The 26,302-nt window shown below is 43.6% G+C and overlaps 1 protein-coding gene across 1 annotated transcript in view; it reads left to right on the top strand.

Moving 5' to 3' along the window:
- NFS1 (NFS1 cysteine desulfurase) overlaps positions 1–26,302 on the top strand; it is a 651,727-nt gene that overhangs the window by 466,720 nt on the left and 158,705 nt on the right. The window contains exons 9-10 of the mRNA XM_069243867.1: positions 5,368–5,473; positions 5,564–5,645. Of these exons, the coding sequence (XP_069099968.1) occupies positions 5,368–5,473; positions 5,564–5,645 (188 nt within the window). The remainder of the gene's footprint in view (positions 1–5,367; positions 5,474–5,563; positions 5,646–26,302) is intronic.

Below are 26,302 nucleotides of genomic sequence, written 5' to 3'. Positions count from 1 at the left end.
CCAAGATGGCAGAGGTCTGGAGCACACTGGAGGAGCTCTGGACACCTCCCAGGGGAGGTGCAGGTCAGGGGAGTGGTCACTCCCCTTTCCTTTGTCCAGTTTCGCGCCAGAGCAGGGCTAAGGGGTCCCCTGAACCGGTGTAGACTGGCTTATGCAGAATTGGGCACATCTGTGCCCAAGAAAGCATTTCCAGAGGCTGGGGGAGGCTACTCCTCCCCTGCCTTCACACCATTTTCCAAAGGGAGAGGGTGTAACACCCTCTCTCAGAGGAAGTTCTTTGTTCTGCCATCCTGGGCCAGGCCTGGCTGGACCCCAGGAGGGCAGATGCCTGTCTGAGGGGTTGGCAGCAGCTGCAGTGAAACCCCAGGAGAGGCAGTTTGGCAGTATCAGGGTCTGTGCTACAGACCACTGGGATCATGGGATTGTGCCAACTATGCCAGGATGGCATAGAGGGGGCAATTCCATGATCATAGACATGTTACATGGCCATATTCGGAGTTACCATTGTGAAGCTACATATAGGTAGTGACCTATATGTAGTGCACGCATGTAATGGTGTCCCCGCACTCACAAAGTCCGGGGAATTGGCCCTGAACAATGTGGGGTCACCTTGGCAAGTGCCAGGGTGCCCTCACACTAAGTAACTTTGCACCTAACCTTCACCAGGTAAAGGTTAGACATATAGGTGACTTATAAGTTACTTAAGTGCAGTGTAAAATGGCTGTGAAATAACGTGGACGTTATTTCACTCAGGCTGCAATGGCAGGCCTGTGTAAGAATTGTCAGAGCTCCCTATGGGTGGCAAAAGAAATGCTGCAGCCCATAGGGATCTCCTGGAACCCCAATACCCTGGGTACCTCAGTACCATATACTAGGGAATTATAAGGGTGTTCCAGTAAGCCAATGTAAATTGGTAAAATTGGTCACTAGCCTGTTAGTGACAATTTGAAAGAAATGAGAGAGCATAACCACTGAGGTTCTGGTTAGCAGAGCCTCAGTGAGACAGTTAGGCACCACACAGGGAACACATACATATAGGCCACAAACTTATGAGCACTGGGGTCCTGACTAGCAGGGTGCAAGTGACACATAACAAACATACTGAAAACATAGGGTTTTCACTATGAGCACTGGGCCCTGGCTAGCAGGATCCCAGTGAGACAGTGAAAACACCCTGACATACCCCCACTTTTGGCCTGTTTGTGAGTGTAACAAGGCTAGAAAGAGGCTACTTTCTCACAAGTTAGAAAACAGATTGGGGGTTTCAGGCAATTGAATGGTTCAATCAATCATGGATTTGTAAAGCGACTCTAATCACCCGTAGGGTCTCAAGGAGTGCTGCTCAGTTGAAGAGCCAGGTCTTAGATCCTTTCTGAACTGCTTCAGTGATGCGGTCTGCCTGAGCTTGAGGGGAAGTGTGTTCCAGGCCAGGGCTGCAAGATAGGAGAAGGATTTTCCTCCTACTGTCCTTTCAGGATCTCGGGGACTGCTGCAAGGGCGAGCTGGGAGGAACGGAGATGTCTATTGGGTACGTAGAAGGTGAGGCGGTGGTTGAGGTATGCTACTGTCCTTTCAGGATCTCGGGGACAGCTGCAAGGGCGAGCTGGGAGGAACGGAGATGTCTATTGGGTACGTAGAAGGTGAGGCGGTGGTTGAGGTATGCCGGTCCTATGTTGTGCAGTGCCTTGAAGGTGTGGGTCAGGAGTTTGTGTGTGATGCGCTTGTTAAATGGGAGCCAGTATAGGTCTCTGAGGTGGTAGATTTGGCTGTGTTGGAGGATGTCCAGGATGAGTCCGGCTGCTGCATTCTGGACTCTTTGTAGTCTTGATTTAAGTTTCTTGGTGATGCCGGCATACAGTGCGTTGCTGTAGTCCAGTTTGCTGGTGACAAGTGCGTAGGTGACTGTCTTCGTGTCAGGGGAATTCATCTGAATATCTTCCACAGGAGACAGAGGGTGTGGAACCTTGATGAGGAGACTGCGTTAACTTGGCGGGTCATCGATAGAGGGGAGTCCAGGATGATGCCTAGGTTGCTCGCATGGTCAGTGGGGACAGGGGCGTTAACCAGCGCAGTAGGCCACCAGGAGTCGTTCCAGGCAGAAGGGGTGGAGCCGATCATGAGTGTTAGACCTGGCAGCTTTTTAGCATGTCTAGCCCAGTCTTTTTGCCTTCTGACCTCCTGGTTTTGGACTCTGTTTTTGCTGGTTTATTGTCTCTGCGCACTTTACTACTGCTAATCAGTGCTAAAGTGCAAGTACTCCACATATAAATTGTACTGTGGATTGGTTTATCCATAATTGGCATATTTGATTTACTAATGAGTCCCTAGTAACGTGCCCTAGAGGTGCCCAGGACCTGTGAATCAAATGCTACTAGTGGGCCTGCAGCACTGGTTGTGCTCCACATTAGTAGCTCTGTAAACATGACTCAGACCTGCCATTGCATTGTCTGTGTTCAGTTTTAAACTGCCAATTCGACTTGGCAAGTGTACCCACCTGCCAGGCCTCAACCTTCCCTTTTTGCTACATGTAAAGCACCCTTAAGTTAGGCCCTAGGTAGCCACATGGGCAGGGTGCAATGTATGTTTAAGGTAGGACATACACTAGTGTGTTTTATATGTCCTAACAGTGAAATACTGCCAAATTCGGTTTTCACTCTGCAAGACCCATCTCTCTCATAGGTTAACATGGGGGCTGCCTTTAAATATCCTTAAAGCGAAGATTCTCTTTGATAGCAGATAAAAATGTGGAGTTTAGGGTCTCTGAGCTCACAATTTAAAAATACATCTTTTAGTGAAGTTGTTTTTTAGATTGTTAGTTTGAAAATGCCACTTTTAGAAAGTAGACATTTTCTTGCTTAATCCATTCTGTGACTGCCAGTTTGTGGATTCCCTGTCTTGGTCAGTTTGACAGTTGGCTGGTTGCACCTCTCCTCTAGACAGTGACACAAAGGGGGCTGGGGGTGTAGCCTGCATATCTTGATTAGCCGTCTGTGCTGGAGGGGAGGAGTGGTCACTCCCACCTGAAAGGACTGTGCTTTCCCTCACACAGTGCTGTCTCTGACCCTCTGGTGAGTGTCTGGGGCCTGGCCTGGAGAAGGAAGGATCTTGCAAACACTTGAGACTTTGCTTTGAAGTTTGCCAACCTCAAAGGCAGAACTGGGTATAAGATGACCCCCCAAAACCCCAGACTTTTAGAATCTTTCTGGAACTAAGAGGAACCTCTGCCCAGGAGAAGAGCTAAAGGACTGAAGAAGTAGTACTGTCCCTTTGCTGTGTTGCTTTGCTGGACTGGCCTGCACGTGTTGCTCCTGCCTGAAAAGAGTGCAAATATTGAACTTTACTGTGTGTCCTGCTTGGAGTAGAGCTTACCTCCTGTTGGAAGTCTCAGGGACACCAAAGACTGCAGTTTCCTCGACCTGCAGCACTGGGAACTGTGTTTTTTGTGCTGTTCAAGAGGAGAAAGCACCATGCCGCCGCTAGCGATGCTGCTGGCCAGCACTGTGACCTGCCGACGCCCCACGGAGTCGTACTGCCCCGCTTCGCACCACGACCCTGGTCTCCCCGACGCCGTCATCAGATGACTTCACCGAGCCACTGCTACCACCGCGACCTGTGGGTTCCGCACTCGCCTGCTCACACTGCAGCCTGGGCATCCCTGACGATGCTGCTCCTGCTGACACCGGCAGCAGGACCATCGACTCCTGTGTTGTCACCAGGCATCCTGCCTGCACTGTGGCCTGTGGACACTGCTTGTGAGGGTCACAAAGCACCGTCCTGTCCAGTACCGCTGGCTTGGGCCTAATGATGACAATGCTGCCTGCACCGTGACCTGTGGACACCGCACATTGCACCACCCGTCTTCACACTGCAGCCCTGGTCTCACAGACGCTGCTGGATGCCATCACCGAGCCACTGCCTGCACCATGACCTGTGGGCACGGCACGTCCCATCGTCCCGCTTCGCACCGCAGCCCCGACACCATCCACGCCAGCGCACCTCACTTCATCAGCCTGGAGTTCGATCTGCAACGTGTGTGACCTGAAGGGCCCGGCGACTTCTGCACCAACACCGCAACGTCAGCGAGTCCGCTCTCCAGATCTCACCGCGAGGATCACGATGTCCTGCAAATCCACGGTACTGTTTGCAGGTCTTCCCGACACCGTAGCTGGCTCGCAACTCCACAGCCAGCCTGAACTTTTGGTTTTGCTGATCAGGACACCATGATAGCCCCAGGTGGAGCTATCTACTTCAGGGAACTGCATTTTTGAGTAAATCTTGCAGAATTCATATTTGTATTACTGTATGTTGGATGTTTATCCTATTTGGTCTTGTTTTATGTAGATAAATATTGGCTGTTTTTCCAAAACTGGTGTGGTGTCCTTTTGTAGTGTTTTCACTTATTACTGTGTGTTATGTGCAAATGCTTTACACATTGCTTCTGAGATAAGCCTGACTGCTCGTACCAAGCTACCAAGGGGTTGAGCAGGGGTTATCTGAGCGGGTATCTCCATTATCCTGACTAGAGTGATGGTCCCTACTTGGACAGGGTGCAAACTGACTGCCAACTAAAGATCCCATTTCTAACAACGAGGATCTCTGTCTTGTCAGAGTTGAGCTTGAGGCAGCGGGCCTCCATCCAGGTGGCGACTGCTCTCATCTTGTTGTGGAAATTCCTCTTTGCTTGCGCAGAGTCCTCGGACAAGAACATGATCAGTTGGCTGTTGTTGACCAGTGTCTGCTCTACCGAGTCTTTCCAGCATGGGACAGCAGCCCCCCTTTGAGATTCAGATGCTATACCCTTTGGAATATATCAATGTTTTGCAGTTGTAGTCAACCAAGACATTCTGTTACAGCTTCCAAGAAGAAGTGGTGGGGCACTTCTTCCATGCTTCCTTCCATTTGCAATTCCTAATGGGTCACAAAAGCCCTGCCACTCAGTAAGAAAGACTTTTCCGAGCCATGATGGGGTTTGGTGCTTTGCAAGATGGTGTGTTGTGATCGCATATCCAGTGTTTGGGGGAACCTCCTGCTGTGCAAGGAAAAAAAACACCTATATGTGATACTATTTGTTATTTTCTAAATTTTCAAAGACCTCACATTAACAAAATCAAGTATTATAGAAATTGTTGTTTCCTTCGCACTTAGCGTCCTGGCTTTCAAAAGTGTGGTGAAACAAACTGCATCTGTCTTTACAGCAACACCATTATTTCAGTATTCTGCATCAGTGTAATCTTCGCAGTTTGTGTGTGTATGATTCAGTGTATATACTCTATAAACAGTAATTTATTGTTGCAAAACATATTGACTGAAAAGTGTTTCCATGAAAAATTGCCCTTCTCAAAACTCTTCTTCTTGATTGTGTTGTAGTATGATCACAGGCGAATAAACAAGTTAGCTGATCAACTAATACAGAAAATCATGGCTGGACTGCCTTATGTTGTTCTGAATGGGGATCCAGAAGATCGCTATGCAGGTACTGTCAACGTGGAGGCCCTCCTTACTCCTTGTGAATTTGTGAAATTCAACATCTTAATGTAGTAAACTTTATCTCCTCCATATACAGGTTGCATTAACTTATCATTTGCCTACGTAGAAGGAGAAAGCTTACTGATGGCTCTTAAAGACGTTGCTCTTTCTTCAGGAAGGTAAGATGCATTTTGATACAGTAAGGTTATTCCCACTGATTGCAGGTGCCCTTACCCGTGACTGGTTTAGACTCTTTGTGGAATGTCTTCTCTCCAGCATGGATTTTTCATAGATTCAAATGCTGTTCTGATTAAACAGAGGACCCCAACTTGAAAAAAGGAACTATTTAATGATATGAGAGTTGCAAAGTGGCCCCTTTTTTGGTTGGTCACCACCAGATTTTCATTTTTTTAATGGCGAATAACTAGTTGATAGTCTTGAACTCTAAAACTGGGACACAATCTAGTGCCCAGTGGATGTGCTCTGACCACTAAAGCCAGTCAAATTGGCGTAAACCCCAATTGGCACATTTAACTTTCCTACAAGGACATATTGTGCAGAAACGCACCTGTGGCATGAAAAGTTAAATGCTACTTGTGGACTGCAGCATCTGTTTTGCCGTCCACTGCAGTGGCATTGAAAACATGTCTGCAGGCCTACCCTGTGTACCTTGATTGCTGCAGTGTGAAACCTGAAGTGCAACAGTGCTAGAGCCACATACATGCTTCGCCCCCCCCCCCGCACGCTGATGTCCATTCCAATTTTTCCTCACACACATGCGGATCCAGAGCCCTCACCTAACATGTTCTCCTCCTTAGATAAACTTTCTTCGAATGTTACCTTTACAGTGTCTAGCCACCTACATCGGAGTGACTGTGAGAGGTCCATTTTGCAAGAGAAGTCTAGGTTTTTTTTGGACAAAAGAGCCATAGGAATCTGGCATCAGAAGTAGGGAATGGATGTTACTCCTGTTATTTCCTGGTGCCAAAGGAGGACGGGATCCTTCATCCTATATTTGATTGCCCTCTCAGTTTCTTTCTGAAAAATTGACAAGTTGAGGATGTTCAAATTGGGCCAGGTTCTCTCTGCTCTAGGTACCAGAGGCTGGGAACCTTCCCCCTCAATTTCTTTCTGAAGGGCAAAAACAAGATACTCACTTGTGCCCAAGTTCTATGTTCCCTAGCTTCAGAAGACTGATGGTAGCCCTTGACCTGCCAGACGCCTATTTTCACATCCTTGACATGCAGTCCTACAGGAGTTACCTATGGTTCAACGTGGGCTAAGGACACTTTCAGTTCTTCATACTTCCCTTCAGCCTCATCCGTGCCTCTCAGATGTTCACACAAGTGATGGCAGTGGTTGCAGCCCACCTTAAAGGTGGGGGACCCCAGTCTTGCCCTATATTGACAACTGGTTGTTGAATGCAAGTTCGCTGCAGTCAATCATGGACTACCTTCAGATGACCGTGGACCTCTTAACAACTTTTGGGGTTTTCGATCAATGTGCTGAAGACACACTTGGCTCCTTTGCAACAGCTTCCATTCATCAGCCATTTTGATACAGTCCAGTTTCAAACCTTCCGTCTAGTTTAGTTAGTTGAGGATATTCAAGCTGGGGTCCTGAAGTTTCAACCTTGGTCCTGGGTCTTCGTGAGAGTGGCTCTGTGACTATTTGGCCTCCTGCTAATTGAGGATGCCAGATGGCACATTCGGTTCTCTGAAGTGGGATGTAAACTTTGTTTGAAGTAGGACCCAGAATTGTTTTCAAACTTTTTAACTTCCAGACTTTTAAACCGGACCAATCTACTTGTACCTGACCTGGGTTCCATGGAGGTCAGATCCAAATCGCATGTAGATCCTGGTCTACTGCAACCATTGGCATTTTGGGCTTCTTGGTGCTATATTGTGTTAAATCTTTAAAAATTCATACCTCCAGTACCCCTATTGAATATTTCATTTTCGTCTCCTATTTTACTCATAATTCTTTTCTCTGTAGTATAAGATAGGTTGTGAAGTTGTATTTTTGTGTGAGCTTTACTACTATGCTTGTTTAGTCTTTGCATTAGTTTTAAGAGCTGTATTAACATTTAAGTGCACAGCGCACTTTAGCCATCTGGTCCAAGTTTTGCTGTCGGCTAATGAGATTTTTAGTTACAAATGTATCATAGGTAGAGTCTAGGCTTCACAAATATTTAGGATTGTTTAGTGAAGGAAGGAGATCCATCTGCCTACTACCAAGAGTGACACTCCTAGCCCTAGTCGCGCTTATTGATTCTTTGTATTTTAAGAGCTGTACTAACATTTAAAGCACAGCGCACTTTCAACTGGATTATCCATACATTTTCGGGTTGTATGGCTATTTCAGAACAGTTATAAATTCAAAGTGAAACGCTCTTTACCTAGTTAACTGTAAATTCCCATTGAAGGTTGAGTATTGTCTTAGTAGTTAAGGTGCATGTGATGATACATGTCGGCTGCATTTTTATATATCAGACAAAGCTGTGAACGTTCTGTCTACGCTGTGAGTTCACAATTGACCCAAATATTCAAAGTACAATGCACTTTACCAATTGGTGTTGAACTACGGCTGTGTTATTAGATACCACATTAGGCTGCAAATGTTTTGTGTATTCGAATTCAAGAAGTGTTCCAATTTCTAATGTATAACACACTTTATCCAATTGTATTTAATTGTTGATGAAGGTGGAGCTCGTTCTCTGAAATGAATGTACCCTATGTATAAGAGGATGAACAACGGTAGAGTCCTTTGTACACTTGTTTAGAAAAGTGCAATTGTTCAGATTGGACAAACATGTTGTGAATTGGTTGTAATTTATCACCAGAGATTGACTTTTTGCTTTGAGTCTCCATGATTTTTCACTGTGGTGAGGTTTTACATTGTTTAGGTAAATTGTTATGGTTTTAATTAACTTGAAAAAATGTTTTGTATTCACTTTACTGTTGTGTATGTACTGCTTAAGTACTTTACATATTGCCTTAGATTTAAGCTGTACTGCTTTGTGCCATATTCCCTGGTTTTGAACACAGGTTTATTTAATTTAATTTGTATGCGGTCTGGCAGGTAGCGGCCTTATCACTAATCCACTTTCTTACAATGAGAAATTTATAAACAAAAGCAAAGCTGGTAAACCAAAGATGCAAGCAATGAGGTGTGGTATGGGGTTAAAACTCTGGACGACTGATTGTTTACTTAACTTGAGTCATTTAACCGAGTAAGGGGATGTTTTTCTTCCTCCAGTCTTATTCTCAATCTGTTGTTCTGAGACCGTGGTCTGAATACTGTGGTACTAATTCCGTAGGGTACTAAGAGATGGCAAATGTTGATCTATTGTGCCCATGGCCTAAAAAAGCTTTGTAGTGCTCTACTTGGCTTTCAAGAACAAACCTCACCATAAGATCATTAAATAGCGCAAGTTTCCCAGCCTGAGAAAAATTAAGGCAGAACAACACATCTTTTTCCTCAGGCCTGGTGCGGACAGCTAGAAGAGCGAGACTGAGGTACATTCACTGCTACTGTTGATAGACTAATGGGAATTTGCAAGTGGTCACTTGAGAGATCGCTCCAAGGTGTGGACTGTTGCTTGAATGTGCATGTGACAACTCATCAGCAGCATCTGGCATTGTAAAAAAAAAAAAAGTATGTGCATACTGAAATCGAAATCTGAAAGGGTTCATTGATAAGATGAAGATTCTGACAACCAGGGTTCTTCCAATCTCCGCACCCCCCTCCACCTCCAACCCCGCGGGAAACCGTATTGGAGTAAACTCCTTGGAAGTACACAGATGCCTGACTCGGAGATCCTGAGAAAGGAAGATGACAACCTTTATTTGTAACAAGAATGTTCACTTTTCTTATTGATCAAGCAAATTAACATTTTCTCCTCAGGGAGACTGTGAAAAACTTGAAACTTCCTAGATGGGTGGTAGTTCCTTTAGACATAGATCGCAGCAGCTAGAAAAGATGGCTGCAGCAGTTAGTTACACTAAATAAATAACTTGCTTTTTTCAGGACTAAGGAAAATTGAAAAAGGATCTGTCTTGAGGGGAACTTTAGGACTTACCAAAGGTCTGCCTGGCAGGCATCTTAATTACTGCTTATTAATTTGTAAAGGGAAAAGCTTAGCTGGGCAGCCAGAAGTCTGCTAGCATGTTAAGTGATGACCGGGCCAGCAACAGGCAGGTCAGCGGTAATGTTGATGTCAACCTCTCTAAGTTGCTAAGCACATGCATGGTGAGCAGTGTTTTCCAGGTGTGGTAAATACTCTCCTGCTAAGAATTTGTACCAAGGAGGTTAGGCATAGCATGTGAATGTAACTGTTACTGTACCAAAATGCTTGTTTTCGAAGTTTCCTACAAGGTTTTCATTTATCTTGTGCACGCTATTTTTCCATAAAATACTCTTCTAAAGTATTTTAGGGTGCACGCACGCCGAACCCAGAGAGATAACCTTTGCATGATGCTGATTTACTAAGATTAATGGTAACGCCTCGTGCTCAAGAATTCAGATTGGAAGGGATGATGCTACTTAGGTTAGTCTTGAAACAGAAAGATCTTGCTAAAAGTGCCCGCTCTGCTGTATGTCTTACATATCAGATAAGGCTCCTTGAATCACAGGCTCTGAACAGTCAACCACATCTGGACCTGCCGTCATCTTTAATGCACGGTCTGCGTTGGATGCAGATTAAGTTTACACCGTTTTTTCACAATATATTGGAGAACAACCACACAGATAAAAAAAAAATGCTATTGGGATACTTGAGGGAATACCTTAAATGTGTACCTCTATATCGGTTTTGCTCGGCTCGTGCACACATCTTGTTATAATTCAGTATCGGAATAGATGGATTCAAATATTTGGCTTTGCCTTAGAAATCGACATTGCCTGGAAATTTTAAACCATACTGAAAGTCCTTTTCTCCCTTGTTCATTCACATTTGCGGGATTTCGTCCATTTTTGTTCAAGGTTGTAGCTAACAAAAGTGCTGCTGGTGAAGTGAAACGGAGATCTACAGCAAGGTGAGCTCGTTCTGCCCTGAAATGACTGCTGCTGTCCTTTGAACTTAAAACACTGATTTGCTCAGACATGGGAGGCTCAGTGATGTCATACCTTTTGAGGTAATTTGTTTTTTCTTTTCTCTATACCTCCCCCGGGAGAGACTGGATTGGATGTCTCCTTTCTCTATTAAATGATTTTTAGATATTGCCTACAAGGCAGTTTTTCACTGTCTGTATGTGAAAGCTTCTTGTGGACCATACCAAAACCGTACAGTTGGCTTAAACCACACCCTTCCTTACCATTGGTTGGTTTTATTGCCACTCATTTGCTTGCTTCCTATTCGATGGCTTGCCCTCCTTTTGCATGATCTCTTTGCCATCATTTTGATTGTCAGACTTATAATTCCAATGCTCATACTTGGCAAACTACTTTGCTTTAAGCTCTCCATGAAAGTGTGTGTATTTTCAGGATCTCTCCTTGTGTGCAGCTTCCTACCTTCCAAATCCACACTGCACCCTCCCATATGTTGCGCTCTTCCTGTACCCTGTCCGTCGCTGCCTCTTTCTTGTTTTTTTATTCCCTCAGTATTATTTTCTAAATTCTTTTCCTCTACCTGAACTTTGCCCCTCTCCTGTTGCTCCCCACCTGCCCTCTCCTGCTTCCCTCACGCGCTCTCCTTTGCTGCTCTCCTACCCTTAGCAGTCATAAAAAAAATATATATATATATATATATATATATATATATATATATATATTTATATATATATGTTCGATGGCATGTGTAGCTGCAGATACACATGCTGTGCACTGTTCCTGCCATCTAGTGTTGGGCACAGAGTGTTACAAGTTGTTTTTCTTCAAAGAAGTCTTTTCGAGTCACAGGACTGAGTGACTCCTCCCTTTCGGCTCCATTGCGCATGGGCATCGACTCCATCTTAGATTGTTTTCTTTCCACCATCGGGTTCGGACGTGTTCCTCTTCGCTCCGCGATAAGAATCGTGAAAGTAAAAAAATCATCAAAAATCCATCGGTATTGTTGCATTTGGGACTGGTTTCCTATAGATCCATCGGCATTGACAAGACCACAGCTTCGGCGGCCCTTCAGGGCTTCCGCACCCAGCCGAGGCCTGGTCAGCCCGACCACACCCGGCGCTTACAGATGGCCTCGAAATTGACACAACACCTCGACGTCGTGGAGGAAGAGATGGCTATCTCTATCCAGGGTTCGGAATCGGACGACTCAGACGGAGACCGACAGCGGCCCAAAAAGTGAGTACTCCTGCCCCGACCCAACCCCAAAGTCAGTAAAAAAAAAAGAAGGCCTGAAGGCCATGGCTCGACCAGCGGTGACCAAGGAACATCTTCGGCACCGAAAAAGGCCAAGATCGTGCCGAAGTCTTTCGACTCGAGTTGAGAAACCGGTGTCGAAAAAAGTCGACATCGACTGGTCGAAACCATCAAACCCCGAAAGAGCCTTTCGGAGCAGAGACCAACCGTAACCATGGGTATTTCGGTGCCGAAAAAGCTGGCTTTGGAGCCGAAAAAGACTTCTTACACAGAAGAACATGGGCTCTCCAAGCAACTTAGAGAGGCACAGATTTGAGCAGGAAGTGGATGTGGAGGAGTTTGATCAAAGTCAACCAAGGTTACAGATCCAGAAGGATACTGGAAAAATTCAAACTATCCATCCACTTAAATTTAAAAGGAAATTGGCTTTTCAGACCGACTGAAACTGAGCAGCCAAGAGCAAAGGTGGATAGAGAAAAATCACCAACTCCACATTTCTCGCCAGAAATATCTCCTCCACATTCGCCAGCGGCAAGGTTACCAAGGGCACCCCAACTGCAAAGTCACCCACACATACTGTGCAAACACAGGACGATGCAGATCCCTGGGACCTCTGAACACCCACCAGTTTCAGACAACAGTCCTGAGTGCTATTCCTCAAAGCCATCTCCTCCAGAGGTTAGCACATCCTATACACAAATACTAGCCAGGGTTGCGACATTCCATAATGTCACTATGCACTCAGAGCCATTGGAGGATGACTTTCTTTTCAGTACCCTGGCGTCCACGCATGCGTCATATCAAAGCCTGCCCATGCTACCAGGCATGCTTAAGCATGCACAAGTCTTCCAAGAACCGGTCAAAGGAAGGGCCATTACACCACGGGTGGAGAAAAAATATAAACCACCCCCATCGGACCCTGTGTTGATTACACAGCAGCTCCCCCCGGACTCTGTAGTAGTGGGAGCCGCAAGAAAGCGGGCAAATTCGCAATCATCAGGAGATGCACCACCTCCTGATAAAGAAAGCCGCAAATTTGACGTGGCAGGGAAGAGAGTGGCGTTGCAAGCGGCCAACCAATTGCGCATCGCCAATTCACAGGCCCTACTCGCCCGTTACGACTGAGTCCTTTGGGACAAAATGCATGAGATTATTCAGCATTTACCAAAAGAATATCAAAAACGGGGAAGGACAAGCCATCTCCAACAACCAAATCCGTTCTGCACTGGACTCTGCTGAGCCAATACAGCAGCAAGAACTGTAAACACAGCAGTTACCATCAGGAGGCACGCATGCTACGCAGTTCTGATTTCAAACCTGAAATACAGCAAGCGGTGTAAAACATGCCGTTCAACGAGCAGTAACTATTTGGGCCGGATGTGGACACCGCCATTGAGAAAATGAAGGAGGACACAGACACGGCCAAAGACATGGGCACACTCTACTCTTCCCAGTATAGGGGAACATTTAGGAAGTCACAATTTAGGGGAGGTTTTAGACAGCAACCCTCAGAGGCATCCACCTCCCAAACTAAACCCACCTACCAGTCACAATACCAGAGAGGGGGTGTTTCATGGTTCATTTAGGGGACAATGCCTAAGAGCAAGAGGAAAATTCCAGCCTGCCAAGCAGACCCCCGGTAACAAACAGTGACTTCAAGGTCACACTTCCCCAACACACATCACCAGTAGGGGGAAGATTAACAAAATACCACAAACATTGGTCAGACATAACCACGGACACATGGGTTCTATCAATTATCAATATGGTTACTGTATAGAGTTCACACATTTCCCTCCAGATGTTTCCCAGAGAACGCACCAACTGTCGGCACAACATCTGGACCTGCTACAAATAGAGGTACAAGCACTTTTAACAAAACAAGCCATAGAACTAGTACCTCCCCATCAAAAAGGAACAGGGGTTTACTCCCTATACTTCCTTATTCCCAAAAAAGACAAACACTAAAACCAATTTTAGACATTAAACCTCTTCATCAAATCAGAACATTTCCACATGGTCACACTACAAGATGTAGTTCTCTTGCAAAAAATGGGAGAATACATGGCAACACTGGACTTAAAGGATGCGTATTTCCACATACCCATCCATCCATCTCACAGGAAATAGCTCAGATTTGTCATACCGGGCAAACATTACCAATTCAAGGTATTGCCCTTTGGAATAACAACAGCGCCCAGGGTATTTACAAAATGTCTTGCTGTAGTGACCGCTCATAAGGAGACATCACATGCACGTATTCCCATATCTCGACGATTGGCTAATAAAAACCAACACTCGACACAGGTGTCGCAGTCACACGCAATATGTAATAGATACCCTACACAAACTAGGGTTTTCAATAAATTACCAAAAATCTCACTTAAAACCATCTCAAATACAACAATAGTTGGGAGCCACACTCAACACTCAAAAAGCAATTGCCACTCCAAATCCACAAAGAGTTCAGTCGTTTCAAACTGTTCAGTCGTTTCAAACTATAGTGTCAAGCATACAACCAAACCACCAGTACACAGTCAGGTTTGTCATGAAACTACTAGGCATGATATCCTCATGCATAGCTATTGTACCAAACGCACAGCTACACATGCGGCCCTTACAACAGTGCCTGGCAAAACAATGGACGCAGGCACAGGGTCAACTTCAGGATCTAGTGTTGATGGACCGCCAAACACACACTTCGCTTCAATGGTGGAACCCTGTAAATTTAAACAAAGGGCGGCCATTTCAAGACCCGGTGCCTCACGCCATTATTAAAACAGACGCTGCCATGATTGGGTGGGGAGCACACCTCAACAATCACAATATACAAGGTCAATGGGACAATCAACAAAAACAACTACACATAAATCACTTAGAACTACTAGCGGTCTCCTTAGCACTAAAAGTGTTTCAACCTCTTCTAGTCCACAAACGCATGCATGTCAAAACAGACAATATGACAGCAATGTACTATCTAAACAAACAGGGGGGGGTGGGTGACACGTCACAACTATGCCTCCTAGCACAAAAGATTTGGCATTGGGCAATTCACAACAACATTCGTCTGATAGCGCAATATATACCAGGCATTCACAATTAGTTAGCCGACAATCTCAGTCGGGATCACCAGCAAACTCACGAGTGGGAAATACATCCCCAGATTCTACAGGATTACTTCCACCGCTGGGGGACGCCAGATATAGATCTGTTTGCAACAAAACAAAACGCAAAATGCCAAAACTTTGCATCCAGACACCCACACCCTCAGTCCAAGGACAATGCTCTATGGATCAATTGGTCAGGGATGTTTGCTTACGCTTTTCCCCCTCTCCCACTCATTCCTTTCTTAGTCAACAAACTGAGTCAAAACAAACTCAAGCTAATACTCCTAGCACCAACGTGGGCTCGCCAACCATGGTACACCACACTGTTGGACTTCTCAGTAGTATCTCACATCAAACTCCCAAACAGACCAGATCTGTTAACACAACAAAAACAACAGATCAGACACCCCAGTCCAGCATCGCTCAACCTAGCAATCTGGCTCCTGAAGTCTTAGAATTTGGGTATCTAAACCTTTCAAATGAGTGTATGGAAGTCAATAAACAGGCAAGAAAACCAACAACAAGGCATTGTTATGCTAATAAATTGAAAAGGTTTGATTTCTACTGCCAAGCAAATCAAATCACACCGTTATATGCCTCCATACAAAACATTGTGAGTTACTTACTACACCTACAAAAAGCAAATCTAGCTTTTTCTTCCATCAAAATTAATCTCACTGCAATCTCTGCTTATCTGCAGATTAAACATACAAAGTCACTTTTTAGAATCCCAGTTATTAAAGCCTTTATGGAAGGACTAAAAAGGATGATACCTCCAAGAACCCAACCGTACCCTCGTGGAATCTTAATATTGTACTTACACGACTCATGGGCCCACCTTTTGAACCCATGCATTCTTGCCAGATCCAATTCTTGACTTGGAAGGTAGCTTTTCTAATAGCCATCTCTTCACTACGAAGAGTTAGCGAAATATAGGCGTTCACTATCGAAGAACCATTTATACAAGTACACAAACATAAAGTGGTTCTCCGCACAAATCCAAAATTTCTACCAAAAGTCATTTCACCGTTTCATCTAAACCAAACCGTAGAGCTCCCAGTCTTCTTCCCACAGCCAGACTCGGTAGCAGAAAGAGCACTGCATACATTAGACATAAAAAGAGCGCTAATGTATTACATAGACAGAACAAAATCATTTTGTAAAACTAAGCAATTGTTTGTTGCTTTCCAAAAACCCCATGCTGGTAACCCTATATCCAAACCTGGCCTAGCCAGACGGATAGTCAAATGCATACAGACCTGTTACCTCAAAGCTAAAAGAGTTACCCATTACACCAAAGGCTCACTCTCCTAGAAAGAAAGGGCAACAGTGGTCTTTCTAGGTAACATACCAATGACCAAGATTTGTAAGGCAGCCACTTGGTCTACACCTCATACGTTTGCCAAACATTACTGTGTAGATGTGTTAGCAACACAACAAGCCACAGTAGGACAGGCTGTATTAAGAACATTATTTCAAACAACTTCAACTCCTACAGGCTGACCACCGCATTGGGGAGGATTACTGCTTTGTAGTCTATGCACAGCATGTGTATCTGCAGCTACACATGCCATCGAACTGAAAATGTCACTTACCCAGTGTACATCTGTTCGTGGCATGTTGCGCTGCAGATTCACATGCACCCTCCCACCTCCCAGGGAGCCTGTAGCTGTTTAAGTTGCATTAAAATTGTATATATGTAAATAAATATTCCTTTACCACAAACTATGTACATACATAACTATTCCATTGCATGGACATCTTTAGTATCCTCATTCTACCACTCCTACCTCACCCTATGCGGGGAAAACAATCTAAGATGGAGTCGATGCCCATGCGCAATGGAACCGAAAGGGAGGAGTCACTCGGTCCCGTGACTCAAGGACTTCTTCGAAGAAAAACAACTTGTAACACTCCGAGCCCAACACTAGATGGCAGGAACAATGCACAGCATATGATTCTGCAGCGCAACATGCCACAAACAGATGTACACTGGGTAAGTGACATTTTCCTTAGTTTTGGAGTGTCTTGCAGCTGCCGGACTTTTCCACATAAGTATTTTTTTTATTTTTTTAATTAATTTACTGATTTACATGGCGGTGATCAGTAAATAAAAAAATGCAGTAGGCGTGTGCATGCCAAGTGACGCATACGTCACATTCCTGCAAATGGTGCAGTAGCGTCAAAGGTAGCAAAGAGGGAGCACAAGGGGTCACAAGCAAAGAACACAAGCATTGGCAAAGCCAATAGGTCTCACCTATGCAAGAGCTATTGGGTTTGCCAATGTGTTTTAGCCATGTTGTTCACCAGCGTGGCTGAAAGTTAGTGGCATAGACGAGAGTGGTATGGATGGTGAAGAGTGGAGTGGCAGAAAATGTCGTGTATTGGAGTGACATAGTGGGAAGTTGCATAGAGTGGCATGCACTGGAGTGGCAAAGAATAGAGTGGACTGGGGTAGAGTGTATTAGCATACAGTGTTGCAGAGTATTGTGGAGTAGGACGCAGTGGCATTGGCTGCAGTGTCATTAGATTCAGCAGCGTACAATGCAGCATCGTAGAAAGCAGTGGCATAGATTAGAGTGCAGGAGTGCGGTGTGGATCAGAATGGAATGGAGTGGCACACACTAGACTGAAGTGGCTTAGAGTACAGTGACAAAGTAGAGTTGCACAGAGTAGATTAGTGTGGTCTAGACGAGTGGTGTAGAGTGCGATGGATGGTGTAGTGTATAGTTGCAAAGAGTGCATTGGCGTAGAGTGGTACAGGGTAGAGTACAGAGGTGTAGCATGAAGTGGCATAGAGTGAAGTGGCGCAGAGTCGAGTGCAGTTTACAGTGGAGTTGCATAAAGTGGCGTAGTCATGGTGTGGTAGCAAACTGCGATTACAGACAACACATTTTCAATTGAAATGACCATCACATTTGCAGAAATATAGTTTTACTAATAAAAATATACAGCGCACAGATGAAAATTTGTGGAAATTGCATCACTTAGTTCATTGATTCGTTTTGATCATATTAAGATATTTGATTCCAACACACTTCAGAAATAAAAAATAAAAAAATACTTCATTTGTGCGTTCATAATTCTTACATATTCTGAAATACACAATTAGTTTAAATGTTATGTGCTAGAAAAAGTTCTTTCCTACCCCAAAATCCAGCAATATTGCCACATAAATCCTCTCACTTTGAAGTCCGAGAAAGAAAAGTAAAGAAGCGCCCTTGAAACACAGAACCTGACATTTAGCCCCTTTGAATGCACAGCAAATATGACGAGATAAGAACATGATTTAAAGGCGTAATGAATAGTTCACAAAACTGGCAAAGGCCTCATGGCTGCCGCCTCTCTCACAGAAATTAATTAAAGTATCATTTTTTGGTGCAGAAGAATCTGAGAGGTTCGCTAGCCCACCCTCCCCACAGGAAAACCCCTATTCAATGCATGTTTCAAAATAGATCCTGCACTCCCAACATCAGTATACATAAAACAAGGGAACACGTCACAATAAATTATCTTTATGTATTTTGAAAGGTTTCTTCAAATTTTAAAAAGCAATGTCCTTTATTGATTGAAGTTTTTCCATAACATAACTCCTGTAGTCATTGTTATTCACAATTGTTTTTTTTTGTAGCCTGCAGCCAATGTTTTTCGTTCTAGGCAAACTTCATCAGGGCAACATCAAGAATATACACACCATTACCCATCTTATTAAAACAATTTTCACCTAACAATTTAGTTCTACTGCATTTAAAACCAGCATAAACGTTCACACACCCTACTTCCCCACTATAACAAATTTCACCATTAACAACAGTTTTCCCAATTCATTGGTGAGCAGCGTACAGCAATAAATCACAATTCTACCTTAATGTTTCCTGGGAAAGACTTCTCAGTCCAGTTTTTCAAGTATCTGAATGTGGTATGGTCACCATAGTAATGTGTAATTATAAAATATTTAAATAGTGTATGTCATGTAATTGTTTTGCTACTATACTTTCTGTTCTCATAACGTCACAGCTTCTATAAACCCTTGTTAACTATCCACATTCAACTCCACCCGGTATTCCGTATATTATTCTACATGTATAATGTCCCATTAGTTAAATATGGGCATCCTTCTATATGAGCATCAATTTAAATGGGCACCAGTTCCGAATTTAATCCACTATTATGGTTTGGTTTGTCAGTATCCTACCAGGGCTCATGTTTCTTAATATACCTAAAGTGTAACTTCTTACCCACCAGTACGTGCAATTATTACGCATGGTAAAATACTTCATAATTCAAAAAAATGTAGAGCAGCCCAATTATATACATGTATGCGCCGTCCTAAATCTATAGTGTCACTTGCCCTGTACTCTTCAGCGTACATTGAATTGCGATAAACAGACTCCAGTCTCAGCATCTCCAAGGGCCAGCAGATGTTTGTCAGTGAACCTTACACACCACCCATAATGTACATCATAGATATTACAAGTTCTATTTAACTATATCTCAATTTATACATGCTGGGCATGCCACGCTCAGTTATCTACGTGTCTATCCAACTCTTCCCATACAGTTTCACTTATGGGAGCGGTATTGATCTTTGCCCCATTTAAATAACCACTATTCCCCATGGCCATATGCATCACAAAGTATATGGGGCTCCCCAAATTTAACCCATCCACTGGTGTTTCGCTGCCTCGAATAGGTGGCATAGGCATGTGGCATACAAACTGTATGCCATCTTGATCCCCACTTACATACTTCTCCACCATGTGCAATCTGTATCCAAAGATGGCTTAGCCTCTTGTAGCTTATTTGATTTATTTAACTTAATGGAAGCTATTTTCAAGCATCTGTTCTAATATGGGCTATATGCTGAACCCTTCCTCTACACCAAAACTGTTACTCCCAATTCAATATTCTGTGTAAATATTAAGGTGTACTCTACATGCTGTTTGTACCTTATTTATGCTTAGTAAATGATTTTGTTTGAAATTACCAATCACAAAATATACCGTAGTGACATCTACACTAGATTTGGATTGCTCCCAATCCAGAATTCGATGGACATATTGAAATTTACTCCACATGCTGTCATACCATATTTGTTCACAATAAGAGATTTGGGCAGACCTTATCTGTAAAGGCTTGATTATAACATATTTCATTGTAACCAGTGCGCTACATTGATAGGTCTCACATGTTTACACTTACAACGCCCTTTCAAGCAGCCAACTCTATAGACCTTGCTTACTTTTGAGTATGGCAACATTGTTCTTACATGCAAAACTCAAGCTCACACCAAACCTCTTAGCTGGTGGCATAGGTGGTGTATCACAATGAGAAAGTAAACCTTTTTTGTGCAATCTCTGCCCAGACAAATCCAATTGGGCAGCCATTACTCTTAAGGGCCATTGATACTACTATATCCTGGCAACAGACTCACTCTGTTGCTCCAGTCCACTTACATTTCCCACTAGGAAATGTATCTTTCATCCAGCAAATCATCCCTTTAAAATTATTGTTCAGAATGATGGTTCTGGTTGGATACACCCATCTCTCTCTTAGAGAATATCAATCGTCTCACTGTCAAACCCTGCCCCAAAACCAACCGCATGAGTCCAACTACACAAATGAAGGACTCAAAACTCCTATTGTGTGACATCCACCATGGCACATTCAATACCATTATATGCATTTTATCTAATAAATTGTTCCAATACTTCTGTCACACCAGGACATCCTACGTGCATCCGGGTAGGTCATATTTCTCACTTCTCCACATGTGATGAATGCTACTTCTCTCCCAGAAGCTCAGTCCAGATCATACCCAGAAGCTCTGGGTATAAATTGTTTCAGTACATTTGTCTTAAACGGACATCCTGTGTGCACCTGGATAGGTCATATTTCTCACTTATCCACATGTGACAAATCTTAACTCCTTCCCAGAAACTTATTCCAGGTCATACCCAAGCCTGGTAACAGAATGAGAGTTAATGGAAGGACACAGAAACACAGTTAAGGCAACAGCAGGGAAGAAGTGAACCAGGAGAGCCTAAAGCAAGGAAGCTAACAAATGGAAAGCCAGAAAGTGAGTTACAAACCACAAAGCCAATGGTAATCAAAAAGCGGAATGCATTCCTAGGTCAACTTTCTGAAAGTCCCCAGGCTGTCTTTAGCAAAAAAGGCAGATGCGCTGTCGGGTAGGCCACGCCTTGGAAATGATTGTGAGAAGCTAGTTCACAAGATAACTGGAAAAGGATAGCATAGAGGTGCTTCATTTACAATCTGATAGAGATATTTACAGCTGCAAAGTCCTTACCTTTGAATTTTTCCAAAGCATCAGACGGGATCAGGAAGATTTTTGTGAACAGTCAGCCTGTGCGGCAGTAGGTGGTGTCAGTCAGCTCTGCGCCGGAAAAGACATTGCAGATTTTATATAAGCGCCATCCAGCCACTCCGTCAGTTCTTTTCTTTCTGTATCAGCTAGTGCTTATCTGAAGAGAGCTACCACTCAGTCAGTTTTTGACTAGCCTTTTCAAACTTTCTGTTGAGCTTTTTTCAAGAGATTTCTCCTAATGTATCGAGGAGGTCTTCCAGGAAGACAGGATTCAAGCTCTGCTGGTTATTTCAGCGGGCAATGTCCATGACTGATCCACACCTCGTGGCGTTTGAAGCACAATCACAACTTGAAGTTGTGCTTCGAGTGCTGGGCCATAGATCCGAAGGCTTCGAGGGAGCGGTCCTAAAGCTAATGGCAGCTGTGCATGTGGCCCGCAAGTCTTGGTCGAGAGGAAGGGACCGGCCACGAAATCCCAAGTCGGCATCATCCCATTCCAAGTCCTCGGGCGATCGGGTAAGGCGAGGCACCAAAAAAAATGCAAGAAGGTAAAACACTCTCTGGCTTCTCCTTGTACGTCGGCCAGTGAGATGAGGGAGCGTCAACACTCTGGGCCTCATCCTGCAGAACCTGTGCCAACTCTGCGGCACCTCAATTTTCTGGGAGCCGGAGGGACCCCAGTCCAACTTAAAGAATTGCTGGAGCACCTTTCGGTCCCGCGGAGTAAGAGGGGCTTCTTTCGGGTTCCGTGCCAGTTAGATATAGTCTCTACCAGATAAGGTGTTACCTCTTTAGCAGGCAGGTATTGTGCAATAACCATTGTTGGTCCATGTGGCTACATCTGCTTGTACATCTTGCAATGTTTTGCTTTCCTCTGATGTTCTGTGATACTTCTCAGAGAGTCCTTTCATATGCAGGACTGGGCACTTATTTTTTTGCATTTTTCCAAAAGCAACTTCTTTCTTTTAACTGGTGAAAGTATACGTGAAAGTGTACTTTATGCATTATTTAGCAGATCGACAGGAACTGCAATAAAGGCATTACATTCCAAGCACCTCAGCAATGCCCAGCACAGACATATCTCTTATTGTGCTTCTCTGCATACAAACAACACACAGTAAAACAACATGGTTCGTCAGTGAATTCTCACAAGAGTGGACTGGCATGAGTATGTTGATATATAAAGTACTTTATAATTAGTCCATCAGAAAGGTCCACTGATAATGTAATCTAAAACATTTGGGGGGTATTGACTGCTTGCCCTCCCTAACCTTCAAGAAATTTGGGGACTCCCTTACTGACTGAAGGTAGTCTATAAAACTCAGGTCATGGATCTCCAAGAATGAGAGATTCAGACATTTCTCATTTTTAATCCTTTCAAGCCCCTTCCCCACCCCTTAAAGAGGCTGGAGAAAACTTGGGATGGCAAATCCAAATTGAATAAACCTTTTTTTAGGTCACGCGCATGCAAGCACTTTGACCTATTGTAAGTATTGTGGGCTTTTAACCATGCCCATCTCACGCCCTTCACTTTAATTTGTTCCTGAGCTTGCTGTTTCAAGAATCAATTGATGTCATTGGTAAATAGTTTACATTTGTTCCGCCTTGAGGCTGTTTTTGTCATGCCTTGCAGTCTGCTCCTGTTACATGGATTATTGCACAATTGCCGATATACTTCAGCGTGGTAGAACTATTTTTATATTTCTCTTGTCTCTCCCCTTCGTGCTGCATGGTAGCCATGGCGCTCACAGCATGAACCGGCACAACAGCTTGAACTCGATCAGTAGTATTGGAGCGCTGGCCACATAGTTCACAGTTACCGAACTGGAGACATTTCTTGTGGCTCTCCCCTTACAACATTTAAATGAAATTGGTAAATGCTGTAAATAAAACATAAGTCCTCAAAGCGAAAGTGGCTCTGTCTGCACAGGGGGAGAGCCACTATTACAATATTCTCTGCACTCTGGAAACTTGACCCATGATGCTTTGCAAGGCATTACTTTCAATAAACATTTTTGCTCATAACTCAACCTGTGGTGGTCCTAGGGCAGTGGGACCACCTAGAAAACGTTCAGCACAATGTGCTCTTTCTGTCTACATCATCTCTAGGTTCCCACACTAGGCTGGAACTTTTTTGTTTTATTTACAGCTGGGAGACGTTATGTTTTATGTGCCTTGTTAGTAATATCATTGCAGTAGGCCTGCTGACCTTGAAAATGTGTACTGCACCACACCCTCCAGGGGCTAAATATATGGTTACACTGCATTACTTTCTCCCATTCTGTTTTACATTTGGTTATGCTCTCTAAGGGCTGACTGTATGGTTAAAGGACCATGTTTCTTCCAAATTCTGTTTTTATTGTGGTGTCCTCTAGGGGCTGTTCTGAGCATTGCAGTCAGCATACTTTAATATTTGCGGCATGAAAACTGGCCGCGTCATGCTTTGCATGGCATTACTTTTGCAAAACATTTTTGCTCATAACTCAGCCTGTGGTGGTACTAGGACAATGGGACCACCTTCAAAACGCTCTTTCTGTCTAAATCATCTATGGGTCCCAACACTAGATTAGTGGGGACCCAAAAATAATACTTCCTACATCATTTAGTGTCTTTTAAACTTTGTAGTGGTTAGAACTTTAGTTTTACATCTGGGAGAAGTTTGGTTTTAAATGCCTTGTTTGTAATATCATTGCAGTAGGCCCGCTAGCCCTAAAAACGCCCTTAAGGGGGGGCTAGGTATGTGGTTACACTGCATTACTTTCTTCTGTTTTTTTTTTTCATGGGGTTATGCCTTCTAGGGGCTAACAATATGGCTACGTGACCATATTTCTTACAAATGATATTTTTGTTATGGTGCCCTTTTGTGTCTCTTTTGAGCATTACTGGCTAATGCCGAAGGTTTATTTCTGATAAAGGTTTATATGATAATTGTATAGGTTTTAATAATCTCTCCTTGTTACAATTATGACAATGATTCAGGCCAACTTAACATCCTTATTACACTATGACTGTTTGAACACTCTTGATATGTTTGGGTGACCCTTTCTAGTTTATTTCTCATTTTTGGCTGTCCTGTGTCTTATCTTTTTTGGAAATTGTGTTAGCCAGTCAGCAACTCCAGTGGTGGGGTGGTGAAAGTGGTATTCCATTGGAATTAGTATGGCAGATTTAAATTAGGATGCTAAATGGCAACATTTTCATTTTTTGCTGCAGATAGAGGAAGAAGTTAAATGGACGTGCTTTAGTTATCTGCAGGGCCACTGGAATTATATGGCAGGAAAAGACGGAATTATGAGGCAGAGTTAACTAATTTATGTGGCAAGAAAAGTCCGGTTATGAATTTACAATGCCAATAGCTCTAACTCAAGCAAATGTGAGACCTATTACATTGCAAATGCTTGTTTAAGCTTTGTGCATATTAGACTGCACAATGTTATCAAGAAAATAAAACTCTTGTTCTAACCATAAATACAGAGGTGGGGTGTGTGTGTGTGAAATGTAGGACGAACGACGCATGTCATTACGTTAATGTACTGCTTATGACCTCACATATTACATACTCATGATGTGGTCAGTGACAGCACCGATGACATCATCCAGTGAATGTAAGTGGTTGTATAGATGTGGGAGTGGCTGTGCAGGTCAGTGGCTGCGTGCTTGCTTATATGGGGGAAGTGACAGTGTGTGTTTGTGACTGTATCAGTTAGTGTACGGGAGAGTCAGTACCTGTAAAGGTGAGTGAGTGGATGTATCACTAGGGTTTTGCATAAGTGTGTGGCTGTGACTGTGACTCTATGGGAGAGTAAATGGATGTGTGAGTAGCTATATTGTTTATTCACTGGGTGTGTCAGTGTGTGCATTGGTGAGTGGGTGGGTGTATGAGTTTCTGCATGGGTGAGTGGGTCGAGTGGTTGTATGGATGTGTTAGTGGATGTGTTAGTCACCCAGTCAACGACACACCCACATGCTTACCAATACAGTTGCTAAGTGGGTGTATGAGTGACTGTATTCATAAGTGATAGGCTATATCAGTGACTGTATGTGAGAGTAAGTGGTTGTGAGTAGTTCTCTGTTAGTGAGTTGGTGTGTTAGTGTCTGCATGGGTGAATGACATGGTGTGTCAGTGATGGAACGGTGAGTGAGTGTGGTGGTTGTTGTACAGGTGAGTTACTCTGAGTGTAAGTGTCTATCAGGAGAGTGAGTGGCTTGTCTGTGACTAGATAGCTGAGTTTGTGGGTGTGTTACTAGTATGAGTGAGTGGGTATATAAGTGGTTGTGTGGATAGGTTTGTTTTTGTGAGTGGTTCTACAGGTGAATGAGTTGGTGCCTGAGTGGCTATATGAGTGTGAGTGTATGTGTGAGTAGCTGTGTAGGTGTATGAATAGCTGACTTAGTAATGTATGATGAGTGAGTTGTGTTAGTGGCTGTGAGTGAGTAGGTGTATGTCAGTAATCTTATGAGTGTGAGTAGTTGTGTGTGTGGATGGGGGTATGAGTTTGATATTTGTATGTCGTCATCAGTGATGTAATTTGAGAAATCATCAGTGATGCCACTGACCATGTCATGAGTGATGTAGTATGTGAGGTCATAAGAAGTGCATTATGGGGGCACAAGTTATAGCTAGCTGAAGTAACTATAACTGCTGAATTTCTATGGTTTTGTATGTGTCAAATTACAGTCTATAACGTCCCTGTAACCTTTGTTTTATTTCACAGAATTTCTAAGTTTTTTAAAAATTCAATTTCCTAACTAACATACCTGGAACCTTTTTTTTTTTTTGTGTGAATTTTTATGTTTTTTCTCATGTGAAGTATTTACATTAGTATGTGTTAATCCAAAGATTGCCGTGAATGGCATTTGGCTGTCCGCATCAGTGAATGTCACCAGAGCCTAGTCTGTGGCTAAAACGTGTTGGCAAACATTGGTAACATGCACCCCTGTATTGTCATACAGACCTGTTTTCAGTGATGTGTGCATTGCAGGGCTCGTTAAGTATATGAAATAAGGTATTCTAGGAATGTTCAGGCTTTTCATTTCCCTGGCCACACTCTTTATTATAACTGCTTCTGGTTGCTTAACGGTTGACCTGCAACTCTCT

This window comes from Pleurodeles waltl, chromosome 7 (genome assembly GCF_031143425.1).
Source record: "Pleurodeles waltl isolate 20211129_DDA chromosome 7, aPleWal1.hap1.20221129, whole genome shotgun sequence".
Taxonomy (NCBI): Eukaryota; Metazoa; Chordata; class Amphibia; order Caudata; family Salamandridae; genus Pleurodeles; species Pleurodeles waltl.
Note: the sequence above shows the minus strand (reverse complement) of the source record. Positions and strands in the feature narration are given on the sequence as shown.